The sequence below is a fragment of the Eptatretus burgeri genome, chromosome 2 (assembly GCF_056783735.1).
Source record: "Eptatretus burgeri isolate ZD-2024b chromosome 2, Ebu_testis_v1, whole genome shotgun sequence".
NCBI lineage: Eukaryota > Metazoa > Chordata > Myxini > Myxiniformes > Myxinidae > Eptatretus > Eptatretus burgeri.
This window is the reverse complement of record NC_140962.1, coordinates 7,109,782-7,128,637: the sequence shown is the minus strand read 5'-3', so window position 1 is coordinate 7,128,637 and position 18,856 is coordinate 7,109,782. Positions and strand designations below refer to the sequence as shown.

The 18,856-nt window shown below is 43.8% G+C and overlaps 2 protein-coding genes across 4 annotated transcripts in view; one reads left to right on the top strand and one right to left on the bottom strand.

Annotated features, from left to right (window-relative positions):
* Window positions 1-4,901, top strand: part of LOC147031330 (uncharacterized) — a 46,621-nt gene extending 41,720 nt beyond the window's left edge. The window contains exon 6 of the mRNA XM_085861870.1: window positions 4,063-4,901. The gene's annotated coding sequence lies outside the window, so the exon portion shown is untranslated. The remainder of the gene's footprint in view (window positions 1-4,062) is intronic.
* The window catches only part of DECR2 (2,4-dienoyl-CoA reductase 2), a 42,426-nt gene that overhangs the window by 8,239 nt on the left and 15,331 nt on the right, over window positions 1-18,856 (bottom strand). For all 3 annotated transcript variants that reach the window (XM_085861766.1, XM_085861756.1, XM_085861774.1), the window contains exons 3-7: window positions 12,462-12,530; window positions 12,297-12,348; window positions 10,849-10,984; window positions 5,330-5,454; window positions 4,921-5,014 (exon numbers count right to left, since the gene is read on the bottom strand). In XM_085861766.1, coding sequence (XP_085717892.1) covers window positions 4,921-5,014; window positions 5,330-5,454; window positions 10,849-10,984; window positions 12,297-12,348; window positions 12,462-12,530 — 476 coding nt within the window. The remainder of the gene's footprint in view (window positions 1-4,920; window positions 5,015-5,329; window positions 5,455-10,848; window positions 10,985-12,296; window positions 12,349-12,461; window positions 12,531-18,856) is intronic.

The following is an 18,856-nucleotide window of genomic DNA, read 5'->3' as shown; positions in this document are numbered from 1 at the left end:
CACACACACACACACACACACACACACACACACACACACACACACACACACACACACACACACACACACACACACACACACACACACACACACACACTGCTGGCATTACATATGTGTGTGTATATATATGTATATATATATATATATATATATATATATATATATATATATATATATATATATATAATATGTCTACATATATACATATAAACATATACATATACGTGGTGTGTTCAAAAAGTATCCAACCTTAATTTTTCGTGCTTAAACAAATGAAGCTAGGAAGGCGTGGTTTGGTGCACGTATGTAGGCGATCCTAATCCGTATGCGTGAATATTTTTCCTGCCTGCAGAAGCTGTCAGTTGCCGACAGACCGCCGATGAGTGAGGAAGTGTAAGTGAGCGCCGTTGCATTTTCGTTTTTGACAAAATGACGGAAAAACGCTACTGCATCAAATTTTGTGTAAAGCTTGGCGATTCCCAAGTGGAAACGATCCACAAGATTCAACAGGCCTTCGGGAACGACGCAATGGGCACCACACAGATAAAAGAGTGGTACAACCGCTTCAAAGATGGTCGCACATCAGTGGAAAGTGAAGCGCGTTCTGGTAGGCCCTCAACATCCCGAAATGAGATCGTCATTAACCAAGTGAAGACCCTGCTGATGCAGGATCGTCGAATCACGATCAGAGAACTTGCAGACGAGGCGGGTGTCAGCATTGGATCCATTCATTCCATTGTGACTGAGGATTTGGGCTTAAGGAGAATCTCAGCGAAGTTCGTGCCAAAGCTACTAACGATCGAGCAGAAGCAACTCCATTTGGAGATCGCACAGGACATGCTGGAGACTGTGAACAGCGATCCCAACTTCTTCAACACAGTGATCACTGGCGATGAGGCCACAGTGATCCATCATTTTGTCAAAAACGAAAATCCGACGGCGCTCACTTACACTTCCTCACTCATCGGCGGTCTGTCGGCAACTGACAGCTTCTGCAGGCGGGAAAATATTCACGCATACGGATTAGGATCGCCTACTACGTGCACCAAACCACGCCTCCCTAGCTTCATTTGTTTACGCACGAAAAATTAAGGTTGGATACTTTTTGAACACACCTCGTATATACATATACATACGTACATATATATATATACATATATATATATATATATATATATATATATATATATATATATATATATATATATATATATTATATGTGGCATTAGCAAAAAAATCACTTCTGCTTCGCTGCAAAGCTCAGTGTCGGCTGATTTGGTTTGAATCTCCACATAAAATGAGTGTTATTTAAACAAATTGAAAATTTTGAATTATTCTCACTCAGATTTCAGCATTACCGTCATGGATATTTTCAAGTTGTTTAAATCTTTCTTTATACAAGATTATTTGTAATACTGAATACCACTGGGTGACGATATACAATACACATTTACATCGAGATATTTGGGGTCCTCCCCCCCTTCCTGAACCCCCTCCCCAGATATGCTACCTGACGGAAACCATACTTGGGGTACCCTTAGGCAACATGCAAAACTTGGTTGTATTTGGTGCAGTAGTTTTTGAAGCATATATAAACAAATAAACAAACAAACAAACACAGATTGAGTTTTATATATTAGACTATTAGACTTGCCTCCACACATGCCTCCACTCAGGCCTTGCACTGACCCACACGGTCAGGAGTTTGCAGTACGAGCAGGTGCCCGCTCAAGTTGAGAAAGTTCTCCGAGTCTTTCGTTGCATGGAGGCATAACCCTTTCTCTCAGGTACTTAGCCAGTATTTTCAGCTTCTTTTACAAACTTTGTGAGCCATTTCTGGTAACAATCCTTATCTCGTGCACATTAAAATGCTGTTACGTTTGTCGGGGAGGGGGTAGCTATTACCTTAGAATGGGTAGAAATGTATGTAGTACGGTCCGTGTACGAGTAGTTAGCCCATCTCGGTGTGATTCGGTGGAGAAACGTGAGCTTAAGGATTGTCTTGTTTGAATGTGCACTATACGGGGGATGGTGCATAGTAATAATTAGGGTTGAAGGTAAGGAGTCATACGTGAAACCCCCTGGGTGAGGGGCCGAGGTGAGACCGAAGCAAAGAGAGGTGAGGGGCTTTAAAAGGGGTGGTGTTGTCCAGACAGCGAGGGGAGGGCCTTTTTGCCTTGAATCGTCTCCCGAAGGACGGAGTTATGAATGTCTCCTAAGAGGCAGAGTTTGTCTTTTTTTTTTCTTTTTTTTTTACCATGATGCCTGCCTTCTCCTTTTCCTGTCTTTGCCCTGTGCCTGCTTCGTCGTCCCTGATTCCTGTTTGTGTTTCTTCGTCGCCCTTTTCCATCGCCTGTTCATCTCTCCTGCCCGTGGACCTGCTCCCTCCTCATCCACCAGCAGAGCTACGGCCTACCCGGTTGTCGTTCCCCAACCCCATCTGTGAATAAGTCTGGTGTGTGGTACCAAAGGTTTTATTGTCATTGTATATAATTATATATCTATTGATTCCACGTTCCCCCTTTCTTCCCCAACTCAACCCGCCGTCGTCTCCACCATCACAATCACCATCCCGTTATTTGATTTGGGAAATAAACCCATTGATTTTAAAAAAGTTAAGAGCCTCGTGTGCTTCTTGCGATTCCCATGTGCGCAAGGCCGCAATTACTTGACGTGTCCAAAGGAATAAAAGCTAGCTCGACCCATTCGTCAAGCGTCGGCCTTTAATCAGCGTGGACATGACAATACTCTATAGTCTCGTATTGTGTTAATAAATGGTAATAAATTAATTATCTTCTTCATGATGCGTAACTATACACAATGATGAAATGGTGTTTAATTCACAATGTTGCAAGATTCCATCCTCTCGTGATATTTTATGCGACAGATGGACAGACGTGACAAGCCTATTATTATACAGATATTTTCCATTATCTCTATATTTCAATTTTGGAAAGAAGTTTACAGGTATGAAAATGTAAACGATCATTCAAATAAATAAAAAAATTGCCTTCTTCTGGCCCAGAGCTTTACCCACACCAGAGACCAGTCTGAGCACAGTGATCTGAGCACATCTTCTATCATGTAAATAAATAATAATTTTTAAACACACACACACACACACACACACACACACACACACACACACACACACACACACACACACACCTCAAATCTGTTTAGCCTGGATTTGAATCCCGACGCAACTATAAACTAGCATCTGTTGAAGACAAAGTCTTCGATATCCCCCGCCATAGTAAATGAGGATCAACAAACATATTCCCTAAGCGTGTGCAATATGTATGTGAAGTTTCCCCTTGATCTGACCAGCCGTTCTGGAGAAGATTTTTAAAATTTATGAATTTTCAATCCAATATGGCCACCAAACCATGTGACCTATCAATTAGAAATTAACAAACTTCTGAAAGGATGTCTTGGGGAAAGTGTATGTAAAATTTTGCCTCAATCTGACCAGCCGTTCTGGAGAAGAAGATTTTTTAAATTTATTAATCTTCAATCCAAGATGGCTGACGAACCATGTGACCTATGACATCATAAATTTTCATTCTGCCTCCAATCCTCCAGTGGAATACGTGTGTGAAGTTTCGTGTTAATTGGATGAGGTGTGTTATTCTATCCAAGATGGCCGCCAAACCAGGTGTCTTGTGACGTCGTAATTTTTACTATGTATGCAGACATGATGGAAGATGATAGTTGCAAATTTTCGCTTCGTTAGGCTATGTGATTCCAGAGAAAACATTATTTAATATTTTTCTTTAATCCAACATGGCTGCCAAACCATGTGACCTATCAATTAGAAAATATCAAAAGGCACCAGTTCACCACTTGCTTGATATGTGTACCAAATTTCGTAAATATATCTTGAGGGGATTTGTAATTAAGCTCCGGAAACGAAATGGGACGGACGGACGGACGGACGGAGGGAACCAATTTCTATATCCCCCGCCAACTTCGTTGGTTGGCGGGGGATAACTATTATCCCGGTGTTGTATTATCCAGGATGATTCATCAATGTGTGTGTGTGTGTGTGCTGTCTCTCAGATGGACATTAAATGGGTGTCCTGTCTGTCTGCACTGGTTGGTAGACGTTAATGATCCCATGGTGTCCTTCGCATAGGAAGAGTAGGAAGCCAACACCCATGGATCATCACGGCCATGCCATGTTTCTCCTTACATTGTTTGTCCACCGCATCTTGTTTGCTGCACCTTTCAGGTTTGTTGCGTGTACACACTGGCTGATATGATGGTAGATGCACATGCCTGGAGGCAAATGATGTCTTCCACTTCATATTATACAAAATTTATCTCATGCACAGAATTGTGAAGCAAGTTTTTTTTATTTTAACATTTGTTTGCATGAATAACTTTCCATATAATCGCAATTCTGGTTACGCTCGTCCACTCCACATGAGAACGCTGTAAGGGAGTGTTTTTATTTATTTATTTTTCAAGCAGGAAGGAGATGTCTCGAAACTTGAGAGGATCAGATTGGAAAATGCAAGAGTACAACCAAAAGGTTCAACATTTCTCTTCCAGAACGACTCTCATCAGGGACTGACATGGACCATGCGTGTTCAGATTTCTTGATGCGCTTTGATGGCGCAGAGTAACACAGGCCAGCAAAAGACTGAAAATCAGGCCAAAAGGACGATGAGACTAAGGCGACCGCCCTCATCACCTTTTCAGCACATCAAACCATATCAAGTCAATCGATATTAAAGTAAGGGTGCATCTATTGATGGAATCATGTTGATAGCCAAGACTAAGTTTTGCTGGCTCTTCATCCATGCTATATTCTTTCAAACGACCTGAGGGCAGATTGGTGATTTCTTGCAACGATGCATAAAGAATACGTCATAATTAATCATGGCAATAAAGTTGGAAATTAATGGAACTAACCAATTGCAGCCTTGGCACATCCAGCATGCACTTGCATGACTTGACCGCATAAGCCCAACGTTGCCGTCAGATTCACCACAATCCCACCTCGTGCCTGTTCACAAGAACGGGGAGGAAGATGTCTTTCACAAGATAACTCGTCACCTTCACTATAACCTGTCAGCAGGTTTTGTTCGCCGAATTACTATGACGACACCAAACTCAAATATCGTCCAACATTACGACATCAGGATGTTGAAGATGTTTTACAATTGTGACGGCCAGTTCGTTATTCCAAATGGTTTGCGATTTCCTCATCATTGCCAGGATAATTCAAATGAGCATAGGCAGCAGTTTTGCTCTTAATTGACTCTCCCCCTTCTGTAAAGAAAAATAAATTCATACCTCTTCTTTTATCACCTGGTGTTACCTTAAAACACCTGTTGTACACAGCCTTGGTGGTGTTGAACGTGCCCAAGGTGTCAATCTCCATCACCGTCCTGAAACCCTTGGATGATAAGGAGGAAGCTGGACAAAGGAAGTTCCCTGCCGCATCTGCAACATATGACGATTCAATCAGAAAACTTTTTTTTTCCAGCATGTTCTATTAAAGAGCAAAGAAGTCACAAAATGGGATAACTAATTTTGGGTGAGAGTTACGAGCTCATCAAGTGATGTGGTCTACATTGGTAAAGGTACGAACAAACCTAGTAGAGCCGGGCTTTAATTTGTTAATGACGTGTAAAAACGTAAACTTTTAGAGTTGGAGGTCTCAGCTTTTTCTTTCCAATCAACTCTTAGAGAGAGGCACTTTAACGTAAATACGAGAGAAGCATAAGAATAATAAAACAGTAATAACATCTAACATGTGAACCTATATTCATATCTGTTTGTTTATTTATATATGCTTCAGAAACTAAAAATCTCCTGAACAAAATACAGATATCCTGAACAATATCTGGGGAAGGGGGTTCAGGATAGGGGGAAAGACCCCAATTCTCTCCACGTAAATGAGTATCGTCTAGCACGACCCGGTGGTATCCGGTATTAAAAACCATCTTCTTCTCCTACAAAGAAAATTTAACCAACTTGACGATATCCATGACGGTGATGTTGAAATGTCAGTGAGAATAATTTGAAATGTTCGAAATGTTTCATTTCACTCATTTTAAGTGGAGGTTCAAACCAAAGCATCCAACCTTTCACAGCAAAGCGGAAGTGATCTTTGCTCACGCCGTGTACACATTGGCCTGCAAAAGTATTCACTACCCCCTTCAAAGTTATCACATTTTGATTCCACCTGAGTTTATTTCATGATGCTTTCAAATCAAACTTAATATAAAGAGTCTTAAAAAAACTACTCCAAAGTGATAAAGCTAAAAAAAAAAATCGAGATAAAATGTGAATAAATTAGATTAACAGAGAAAATCAGGTGATTCTCAGGTCCAGAAGTATTCAAACCTTTTGCCTGATTAACCCAAAATCACTTCAGGAGCAAATTATTTGTTTGAAAAGTTACAAAACAAGTGTAATATGTTCCACCTGCATGTAATCAGTGGTTTAACGTAAAAATTAAGCTTCTCCACTTATCTAAGGAGTTTTAAGGTGAAACTAACTTGGTCAACCAACAAGGCAGACATGAAGACCAAGGAGCTTTCCAAAGAAGTCAGATATAAAGTGGTGGAGAAGCACCGTTCAGGAGAGGGTTATAACTTATAAGAATATTTAAAAGTCACTCGTTATCCCTTTGAGTACAATGAAATCCATCATAAAGAAGTGGAAGACGTATCATACCACCCAGACTCTACCCAGATCAGGTCACCCATCCAAATCCAACAGCCAGGCAAGCAGGAAACGGGTTTGGGATGGAACTACAAATCCAAGAATGATTTTGGCATATATGCAAGGCTCTACGTCCGAGCCACACTGGAGTGGCTGAATAAGAAGAAAATCAATGTCCTTGAGTGGCCCAGTCATAGCCGTGACTTATACCCAATTGAGCATTTCTGGTGAAACTTGAAGATTGCAATCCACCGATGATCCCCATCAAACTTGGCAGAACTAGAGCAATTTTCACGTGAAGAATGGGTAAAGATTTCACCATCTCACTGTGTAAAGCTGGTAAACACTGACCCAAAAACACTCAAAGCAGTCATTGCTGTAAAATATTTGTCCACCAAGTACTGACCTCAGGGGCTGAATACTTCCACGACCAGTGAATTTTGATTTGTACATGTTTTTTTTACAGGTATTCTTGACATGTAACCTCCTTCAACTATATCAGTGCTTAGTTTGATCTCTTAATTGATTAATAAAATAAGTTCATTTGGAAAAATTGTTTCCACATAATTCATAATTCATCCAAATTGGTATGGGCTGAATACTTTTGCAGGCCATTGTAAGCAGCAAGGTTGGTTGATGAATGATGAAGGTGATGTTAGCTGACTTTCAAGCAGATGTCAGATGACCTCGGGCAAATTAGAGAGTGAACCGAGCAGAATGTTTGTGAAGTACAACATGTTGTCTTTTGATTAAATCCGTCAGCGAAGCGACGGGAACTTTTGCTCGAACAGTATATTACAACTTACAAAGCCCAAAGGTGAGAGAAAGGGAACCAAAAGAGTGATTGAAATAGAAAGCAGAAAAATAAGAGCCACCGACATATTAGGAATGAAAAAAGCAGTTTTGATGCCTCGAACCTTTCTCTTTCATCCCTTATATACCAGCCGATCCTCTTCAATAGTGGCTTCCTTTTAATGATCTGAAACTTATGGGAGAGCTGATACATTAATTGCATGAAGGACAAAGACATCAACAGACAGCAAAGTACTTGAACATGAGATTTAGAATTGGACTCCAAGTAATCATAAACCATCGATTCAGATAGGAATGCGAAACAGCCTTCCCTCCGTTCGAAATATGAGATAGTGTTGAAAATCCTATTCTTTTCCATTCTATTCTTTTTTAATGCCTCCTATTCCTTTTCTCCAAAATAGGTAAAGATATTTGAATGAAACAAAGCTTAAAGTTTATCCTGCCATCGGGTGTGAAGTTTTGTGATTCTGACACAAGATGTCTTAATGCTACGTTAGTCAAGATGGCAGAGTGAAGCACAACGTTGGGATGACTGACTGGAGATCCTGAAGATAAGATGATTGGAGCTGACTGGTGATGACATAACTGGATATGAGAGTTGGGATTACTCACTGGGAAGGAGAGTTGGGATTACTCACTGGATAGGAGAGTTGAGACTACTCAATGGAGATAAGTCAAGACGACTGAAGATGAGAGTTGGGTGCAGCATTACGATCCTGAGAGTAAGAGACGGTCAATGGAGTACCGCCACAATGGATCACCAGCCCCGACTTGGCTCTGTCAGATTTTCATCCATCCATTGGGACCATACTCTGTGCAGAGCGTTGGTGCTGCCTAAGCAGTCTCCTTGGCTATTGGGTACAATCCTGGACGGGTCGCCACTCCGACACAGGATACCAGCAAGCTGGCACTCATTTTACCGACCTCGGAAGGATGACAGGCAGAGTCAGCCCCACCTGGTATTAATTCAACAGCCAAGTGGGATTTGATCTCAGGATCCTGGGATCCCAAGCCCACCACCCTAACCATTAAGTCAACACCAGGCATAGATTTTCATCTCTTCCCCAAACTTAAGGAACACCTTCGTGGAACACATTTTTCTTCCGACATTGGTGTTAAGGTCGCTGTAAAGGGCTTGTTAAGTCAGCAGGTCACACAGTTGTGTCGTGACAGCATCACAAAACTACTTGAACATTGATCGAAATGTGTGGACCGTAGTGGTGATTACTTTGAGAAATAAATAAGCACCATGGTAGAATAAAGATTTATGTTAGCATCTGTCTTTGTTTCATTCGAATATCTTCACCAGTTTTGGAGAAAAAGGAATAGAAGACATTGCTTTTCGACATGTCCTCATATTTTATTCCCTCTCCTCTCTCCTTCCATCTCTTTTCACATTTCTTTCCAACCTCCCACCCCCAATTTTTTTTCATTTTCTCACTTTTCTGTTTCTCCCTTTACCTCTTCCCTATATACATCCCGCACACCTAAGAATGTACAGTATCCCCGTATTTTATGAAGGTTTATGACCATATGAGGTCAGGAATGGCGAGAATTATCCTTGCACACTATTTTTATTATGCCCATTGACCCTCCTTAACCCAACCCTCTTACTTGCAGGTTTTTGTGCTTCCTCCCCTCCAATCCTGTGTCTCTTTTCCTGTTCGTTCATTCCCTTGCCTAATGTTACGTCCGCCACCAAAGGTGGATGGAGGTTATGCTTTCACACCTGTCTGTCTGTGAACATGATATCTCAAAAAGTTGTAGATGGATTCGGACGAAATTTGGTGGAGAGGTTGGGTGTGTGACAAGGACAAACTGGTTAGATTTTGGTGGAGATTCATATCCAGATCCAGATACTACAATTTTTTAAGTGATTCTTCACCAATGAGGGGTCGGGCCAAAAACGATATACGGCATGATATCTCAAAAAGTTGTGGATGACGTATGACAAAACGAGGTGGATGAGTTGGTTCGGTGACAAGAACAAGCCGATTCAATTTAGGTTCACGTCTGGATACAGATCAGGCCTATCAGTGGGATACAAAATGGAAACTGCTCAGCCTGGTGGAGGTATGCGCTCTACCGAGTGTCGTTCTAGTTTCTAACTGTTGCCTCACTGCCCTGCTGTTAGTTAATACCCTCTGTCATGTTGCTGTTTTTGTGAGCCTCAATTTATTTCTTTATGTCCAATTTCTTTCATATATATATATATATATATATATATATATATATATATATATATATATATATATATATATATATATATATATATATATATATGCCATCACATGGAAACATTTGCATTTTAGATTTCTAAAATTCAGAGCAATGGTTCAAAAGTTCTGATTCCTGGAAGGTTGTAAAAACCACTGTTAAAGATTTTTTCTTTTAAATCCTCAACTGATTCACAAAAATACACAACAAAAAATAATGTAACTATATGACAACAAAAATATACTGCTCATCAAAAGGCATCAATAATATTTACACTCCAATATACCCCGTCACCCCTCACTCGCACTTTCATGTATTCGTCTCGGTAACCTTTAAGTAAATATTGAGCGAGAATTTGTTTTGTTGGAAGTTGAAGGAAACATCAAGGAAAGTTTGTCATGTGGCAACATCCAACATGACACACATTTGGCATTCCTAGTTAGAGCTATGTGCACATTCAAAACGAACCTGAAACGGTTGTAGATCCAAGTATTGCTCATTTATTGCCCATTATCAGGGGTACCCGGTATTGTCAGTGCTGTTCTACTCCTGTTGGCATTTTGAAGAAATCAAATATTGATTTTTTTTTTCTTCTATTTTCTGTGGGGGCCTAAAACACCTACATGCACCCAAGAAGGAATGGGGTTGGGGATCATTTAATATTACCTTTCACAGAGCTACAAAGGATTTGGCACTACAGAGCAATTAAAAAAAAAACATTCCGCCCAAAAAAATCAAACTTTATTTTTTTTTTTTTTAAATTGTTGTTGCCTAAAACTCCCAGGTGTGTAACCTCTGGAAATTTGACAAAGATCCGTTCAGCCATTTCTGAGAAAAACGGTGACACACACAAGCATCTCTCTGATGGTATAGATAATGTATAGAACATCAAAATTGTACTTAATTTCAATACACCACAAGTTTAAATGGTGGTAGAGTTTAACATTTTTAGACAAGTGAAATTAAATATACATTTACTTTGAAAGCTTTGTTGTTATAGCAGCCTTAGGAAAAGATTAGGGTTTGATTGAAAGGTTTTCTGTCAAATTTTGAAAAATAGAGTGAAGGAAGTCATTGTTGGGAGCCGACACAGCGATGATGAATTAGAGTAGAGCTTCACACTATTGGTAATCTTACTGTTAACGAGTATGTCGATAAGACCCAGAGATGCAACGCTTTCCCCCACCGCTGATGACACTTCATCTACGTGACGAACGTCCATGCAAAGGGGCAGGCAGTGGCCACCTGTTGCCTGCTCCAGCTTCTTGGCAGCCTGCAGCACACCATTTTGGAGACAAAACGAATGATTAATATTACCATAAGTAAACTACCTTTTTGTTTTCGAGCATGATTGGATCACTTGATAATCCTTTTCCGAATTTTGTGCTGTTCCGATTCACATTTTTCAGTTCACGACGTATACCAGGATGCCTCCGTCATAAACATTCAACTAAAAGAGTTATGCTCAACTTCTGTGCCACTATTACGGTTATTTGTATGAGTATTTGAGGATCTTCTCGTTTATGGAACCCCATTCCTGAGGCTGTTCTATCCCAACCTTAGGTCCAAGGTTTCATGCATGTGGTGCATCACCATCTCATGTCATACCCCATCCCTACTGTGATCTTTTCTACCTCATTAAGTCTGCCGAACCGAACTCAACCCTTTTACTTGCAGATTATTGTGTTTCCTCCCGTCCTCTTTTCCTGTTCGTTCATTCTCTTGCCCATTGTGTCAAACTTGTGCCCCACTCTGTTCTTTGCCTTTTTACCCTCAGTCATCTTGCACTCTACCATGAGCCTCGACCTTGAAGAGAGAAAAGAAACATAGAGGATCATCTTAAATGAGTTGTATCATCCATGGATGTTACAAAGTTATTTAATGAACTTTCCAAATTGCCAGGATTAGAATTTCCTGGCCTTCACTTTGTTGAGTTGCTCAACATATAATGCAGGATAAACAAAAAAGATTTAAAAAAATTTGTTTCAGAGAAAATAGTCGGAAATACCTTCAGACCCCACTATTCGTGGGGGATACGTTCCTGAAAAATTCCGCAGATGTCGAATCCGCGAATAATGGGGAATTGTTTCAATGGGAAAAAGGGGGATAGGTTCTCGGCGGTTTGTGATTCATGAAGGAAAATCAAAAATCCAATGAAGAATCGCGAATACGCCTGCGAAAAACTGTGAATATGCCCGCAAAAAAAAACTCCTAAACAGTTAGGCAGAAATTCCCAAAATACAAAACTTGGATGAAGGTGCGAGAGCAGTGTCAGTTTGGGCCCCCTTGGGGTTGGGTCAAAAGATCAAATACCGAAAAATGCAATTGCAGGCACATTTTTAAATGAAACTGTAAATGTGATCAACATTGGGGGACCCATGAAATAAGTAACGATTTTTGGGGTTCGACCCCCAGTTAATGCTCCAGGGGGGGTGGGGACTTAGGATCACAGGGGTCAAAGTAGACTTTTGAAACTCAACATTTGATATTTGGTCATTACTGGTGGAACTTTTTGCCAAGTTTCAACCTTGTTTTAGGTGGGAAGCGTGGGAATTTTCGATGCCGTGCCATCGACTTCAACTCACTCTTTCCACACGAGATGTGTTACGGCTTCCAATCGCCACATTGCAGCCGTGTCTGCAAAAAGTAGATTACATTCAGCAAGTTCATGTCAGTTCAAAGTCGATGAAGTTTGTTGCCAATTTGAATACGGCATGAATATAATCGTTCAATGACACAAGAGCACATACCTCATGAAGATCTCTGCAATTCGAAAGCCAATTCCAGATCCTCCACCAGTAATAAAAGCTACTTTTCCCCTGTAAAAAAAAAAAGAGATGATGTCAAGTTCATCAAAAACACATGCTTTTCTGAGAGGTCATAATTACAGTCAAACTGTTGTCAAAAAATTATGACCTCAAGTACTTATCAAGCTCTCCGTCTTGGATGAGTTTTCTTGAGGAGAATAAAGTGGTCCACGGACGCACGCTCTCCTACGAGCTTGACGCGTGCATTGTGGGTAACTGCGGGAGGGTGAGTAGTCTGCACATTGTTTGTGGGGGGATTTTTACAGGTGATGCTGTATTCGGCAGCTGATAATAGATGTAGTGAGCAATGTAGTTGTGTAATTAATCCGTACGTAGCGAGTTGCTAATTACACCAATAGATATGCTGAACATTTCCATTCTTCAACTCACAGGACATGACATCTTTCCTATCTACAGGTGGATTATGCTGAGCATTTTTCAAATGTACAGTAACATCTCAGATGATGCTGTTTGTGGCAAGATGGTGATTTACAAGAAGATGCACTGAATGTTTCCATTATGTAATGTCCGTACGTGTCGACCTGGTAATTACTGGATACATCAATAGATCAGGTCAGGTATGGGAGCATGTGCCAGAACAGCGCGTCGCTGCGTCCACTTTCCGCCGGTACTCCGGGGGCCTCCGTCTGGCCATCCCCCAGGCAGATGCCAGGCCCATCCCCATCTCCTTGAGATGATGGTCAACCTGCTGCAACCATGAGGCACGTGGTCGGCCCACTGGCCTCCTCCACTCATGAGACTCCCTCGCTGAGAGAATCTGGTGAGCAGGATCAGCGTCAGGAAAACGAGCCACATGTCCATACAGCCGCAGCTGACGCTCACGGACTATGCAGGTAACAAATCTCATCCGAGTCTCTCTCAGCAACCGCTCGTTGGACACAAAATCCGACCAGCGATAGCCAAGGATTCTCCGAAGAGACCTGGTACCAAAGGAATTAAGTCTCCGTCTCAGATCCTTGGTCAAAGTCCAAGTCTCGCACCCATAGAGCAAGACTGGAAGTACCAAGGACCTGAAGACTCGGACTTTCGTCCTCCCGCACAGGTACCGGCAGCGCCACACCCCATGATCCAGTGAATCCATGACTCCCCAGGCCCGACCCAGACGTCTATTGACCTCCGGCTCACAACCTGCGGAGACATGAATATCACTGCCAAGGTAAGTGAATCTATCCACGACCTCAACATCCTCACCACAAACAGACACAGACAGGACAGCAGCATCCAAGATGTCACCGAAAGCCTGGATCTTTGTTTTGACCCAAGAAATCCGTAATCCCAACGGCTCCGACTCCTCATTCAGCACCTCGAGGGCCCCCAAGAGGATGTCTAAAGTCTCCGCAAAGATGACTGCATCATCTGCAAAATCAAGGTCCGAGATCTTGACATTGCCAAACGATGCACCGCAACTTGATCTCTCCGACATCCTCCCAAAAATCCAGTCCATACAAGTGCTGAAAAGTGTGGGGGCAAGTACACATCCCTGACGAACTCCAGTAACAACTGGAAATAAGTCAGAGGCGGTACCACCACACTTCACAGCACTCTCAGTACCAGAGTAGAGTTCAGACATCAGATCGATCAGTTTCAGTGGCACCCCACGAAGACCAAGAATCCTCCAGAGGACATCCCGATTCACTGAATCGAACGCTTTACAGAGATCAACATAGGCTGCAAGCAGCCCCTGCCGAAACTCTCGTCTGCGTTCAGTGAGGACACGAAGAGCAAGGATACGGTCAATCGTTGACCTCTTTGGTGTAAAGCCTGACTGCTCTGGACGCTGGTGCTCAAGCAGATGGTGGCGAACCCTATCAAGAATTATCCGAGCAAAGACCTTGCCCGGCACTGAGAGCAGCGTCACCCCTCGGTAGTTGTTGCAGTCTTGGCGATCACCCTTCCCTTTCCAGAGAGGGACAACAAGGCCCCTCTTCCAGTCAGTTGGGATGATGCCTGTGTTCCAGGCAGAGCACAAAACTGCATGCAACGACGCGAGTGCAGCATTTCCACCAGCCTTGAGAAGTTCAGCATGGATGCCACAGATCCCTGGAGCTTTGCCCCGTTTCAACCGGTTCACCGCAGCCCGTGTTTCCACAAGCGATGGTGGACCACAGTTGATTCGAGGGTCAGCAACAGGGATTGTAACACCCTTGACGTCCAACTCGACAGCTGGGGGATCAGCCTGGTACAACCGCTCAAAGTAACCGGCCCAGCGGGCCTTCACTTCAGACTCCTCTGTCAAGAGCCTACCACTCTCTGCTCGAACTGCAGTGCTCCGAGGGATGGGCTTGGATGAACGTAATGCGCGAATTCCCCTGTAAGCGGGACGAGAATCACCTGTCCACAGGTGATGCTCTACCCCTCACAGATTCCTCGCACATAGGCCTCCTTGTCCACCCTCAGTGCACGTACAGTTTTACGCCTCAGCTCCCTGAACAGCTCAGCTCTGCCATTCAGCCTGGCCCTGCGACTCTGGTCAATGGTATCCAGTGTCCCTTGAGAGACAAAATTCTTCTTTGCCCTGCGGTGAACTCCAAGGCATCCACCGGCAACATCAAGGACGGTGGTCTTGAAGGTGCTCCACAACTCTTCAGGACCCCCAAAGCACCCAGACCCCCCAAGTGTCCACTCAGCCTGTTCGCAAACTCCTCAGCTACTCTCTCATCCCTGAGCTTGGCAACATCCAGCCTAGGCTGGGATGGTACCATTCTCCAGGATTTAAGGTGCAGCTTTAGAGTTGCTACAACAAGCCTGTGGTCAGTATTGAGGAACTGAGCACTCCGGTAGACCCTGCAGTTCTGGATCATCCTCCAACGACCGTCAATGAGGACATGGTCAATCTCCTTTGCCACACCGCCAGCGTTGGAATACCAAGTCCAGCGATGAGCTTGCGGGCGCTGAAACCACGAACCAGCCACCCTAAGTCCATGACTTCTTGCAAAGTCAAGGAACTTAGTGCTATTCTGGTTCATAGTTCCTGACCCATGGGGACCAACACACACCTCATAACCATCCCTATCAGTTCCAGTCGATGCATTGAAATCCCCAAGACTAGAAGTGTATCTCGTCTGGGGCACTGATCAACCACAGACTCGAGTGTGGCGTAGAATGCATCCTTCACGGTAAGATCACTCGCCTCAGTCGGAGCATAAATAGAGACCAGGGAAATGACACCTAAGGAGTGACGAATCCTTAATCTCATAATACGCTCGTTGACCGGTGTTACCTCAATTATCATTGGGGTCAGCTTATTGGACACAGCTACAGCAACTCCTTGGGTATGGTAACCATCAGAGCGACCAGACCAATAGTAGGTGTAACCACCCACCATTATCTCGCCGCAATCCGGTCTCCGAACCTCAGAGAGAGCTGCAATCCCGATGTCCAAACGCTTGAGCTCAGATGATAACAGAGACAGGTGATCATCCTCTCTTAGGGATAGGACATTCCAGGCACCCACCCGAAGGGACCGCCTCAGGTTAACCCAAGGAGACCGCCGTCTGGTGGACGACACCTCAGCACCACTCCGACACACTCTCCCGCAATCTGACCCAGGGATGTTACCCCGTGGTTTCCCTCCTATCAAAGATTGGGGGTCCCGAAGGCTTTGCCCCAATCCCATCATCCGGTGAGCTGCCCTGCGAAGGGAAGCTGCACAGGAGGTACTCCCACGGAGTGGGTTTTCAGATTTTTTTGCGTTTTTGCGTTTTGCGGAATGAAGCGTTTTACGGTGGCTGGAGTGCAAATCCTGCCACCAACCTCCTAATAAGAAGTAACCCAACTGCAGGAGGACGTCCGCAGACACAGTTGGGCACTAGATATGGATGGCCGTTGGCTCACAAGGAGCTCCTCCGCCCTTTGACAGGTTTTGTTTTTAATCCTGCTGGGTGTCCATATCCAAACACCCTCCTCACCAGAAAACCTGGTGGGGGAGACGGTTTAGTCGCCGACAACCCGACCATGGAACAGGTTAGTACAGGTTTACATGGTACCTGTAGCAGGTCACAGATCGAACCTGACCTGACAAGATCAATAGATGCTGTGAGTGTTTTAATTCTGTACGTAACTCACGGGGGATGGCGTCACAGGGAATGATGTGTTACATGGGTGAGACGTCCCGTGAAACTATGTTTATGCTGCGAAGCTACAATACAGTACGTACAGGGAGCAGGTCATGATCGCGGTTCGTGGAAGATATGTTTTAGAATTGTGTTTTGCTCGCAGCTCATGGAAACAAAAAAGAAGAAAATCGCCGTGAAAACCGCGAATACACGGGGCAATTCCCCACGAATGTAGGAGCATGTCGCAAATGATCAACCGCCAAATACGCGGAACCCATGAATGCTGGAACCGCAAATGTCGGGGTCTGTGTGTATATGTATAGGCTGAAAGGATGGCCGAGACCAAGAGGTACACACACTCGCCTATGAACTGACTAGCCTGGGCTTGTTTCTGACCAAGCTATAAACTGTCCGACCAGTGTTTTACAGGCAGTGTGATTCATCAATATGTGTGCCGTCGCTCGGATGGACATTAATCTTGGTGCCCAGTCTGCTGGCATTAATTGATGGACATTAAGGATCCCATGGTGTCGTTCGCGAAGAGTAGGCGAGCTATTGTTGGCACTGTGGCTAAATTCCAAATTCCTGCCTTAACTAGTCGAACGTCAGGCCTTGCCAGCCGGTTCCTGAAGACTCGGGCCAAGCTTCCCCAGGCCGAGCCCATAAGAAAGGTAGGACAGTAGTGGTCATTACCAAAGAAGAAGAATCTGCGTTGTAAAGCAGGAGTGTCAGTCTGTCCGTCCCCGAACTACTCCCTCGGTTTTGGGGCTAACCCTGTGAAACCTTCTGTGGAACGTTTTGAGGTCCCAGCGGATGTCCTAATGTGGGTGGAAGGTTTCGGAAATACCTCAATATAATTATGACTTTGACTTTCCATTATTTCTTCTTGTTTCAGGTTATTTTTCAAAAGCAGTGAAACACCCATCATCGCTTACTTTTTTTTTTCTGGGAAAAAAAAAAAATATATATATATATATCAGATACTGTGCGACTCCAAACCATGAGTGGTGAACGTGCTGGCACCGAGTCCCATACAGCCCTTGCTGCACGATACCATGAGCAAAAAGTGCCACCAACCACATGGAACAATATAATATCTCCCGCTTTACCAAACACAATCTGGAGTCATTAGTGGTTTGCAATCAGTCGCATGTTGTTCTTCGACATGAGACGAACAATGTGACGTCACCGCCACAACGCAAGTACTGTCTGTGGCTCCGGGAAGAACCATCTTGCAGTGCTAATTACAAAGGTATAATTACAGATGCTGTCACAAGTGCATGGAAAATGCAGTTACCGACTGGTCTGATCTCTCTCTCTCTTTCTCTTTCTCTTTCTCTTTCTCTTTCTCTTTCTCTTTCTCTTTCTCTTTCTCTTTCTCTTTCTCTTTCTCTTTCTCTTTCTCTTTCTCTTTCTCTTTCTCTTTCTCTTTCTCTTTCTCTTTCTCTCTCATCTTCAAGATGTTCAGTAACTCAAACTCCTAGCTCTCACTATCAGCCATGATATTTCTTGGGAAAACCCCATTTCTTATTTGACCTCCAAAGCCAGTGGCCCAACTGGGCATCCTCCATCAGGCAAAGTCTTTCCTAAGCACACATGAACTTTTATCGATTTAAAAGGTCTTCACCAACAGCTTGATTGAGTATTGCTCTCCCTTCTGGGCTGGATCCCCCTTGCTCTCACACCTTGCTCAGCTTGATGTCATGGAAACTAAGTCCTTCACAATCATTGGAATCTTCTGCCATGTCTTAACAGTCTGTAACCTTTCTTTTTCTCTCTTTTCTCTTCTTACTCTTAGCCCCCCCTCCCCCCCTCCAGTTGGACTAAATGGTTCAGCCATGGGTATAAAACCTGCGATTGGCTGTGGGGCAAAAAGGGAACCAGGAAGTTGTTGCAGAGGAGGAGAGGATGGCCATTTTGAGGAGGACTCATTGCTGAGTGCCTTTATTGGGTTGGAGTTTCCATCTGCAGTATCTTTATCGGAAGGTTGTGTTTGGTTGAACCCTTATTGCAGGATCTCGACCTTGCAGACTATATTGGGGCCTGCCATGAGCCGACTGTTGGGGCCTGCATTGGGGGGGCCTACTGTTGGGGCCTGCCTGGGGGGGGGCGACTGTTGGGGCCTGTATTGGGGGGGGGACTGTTGGGGCCTGCCTGGGGGAGGCCTACTGTTGGGGCCTGCCTGGGGGAGGCCTACTATTGGGGCTTGCCTGGGGGAGGCCTACTATTGGGGCCTGCCTGGGGGGAGGCCTACTATTGGGG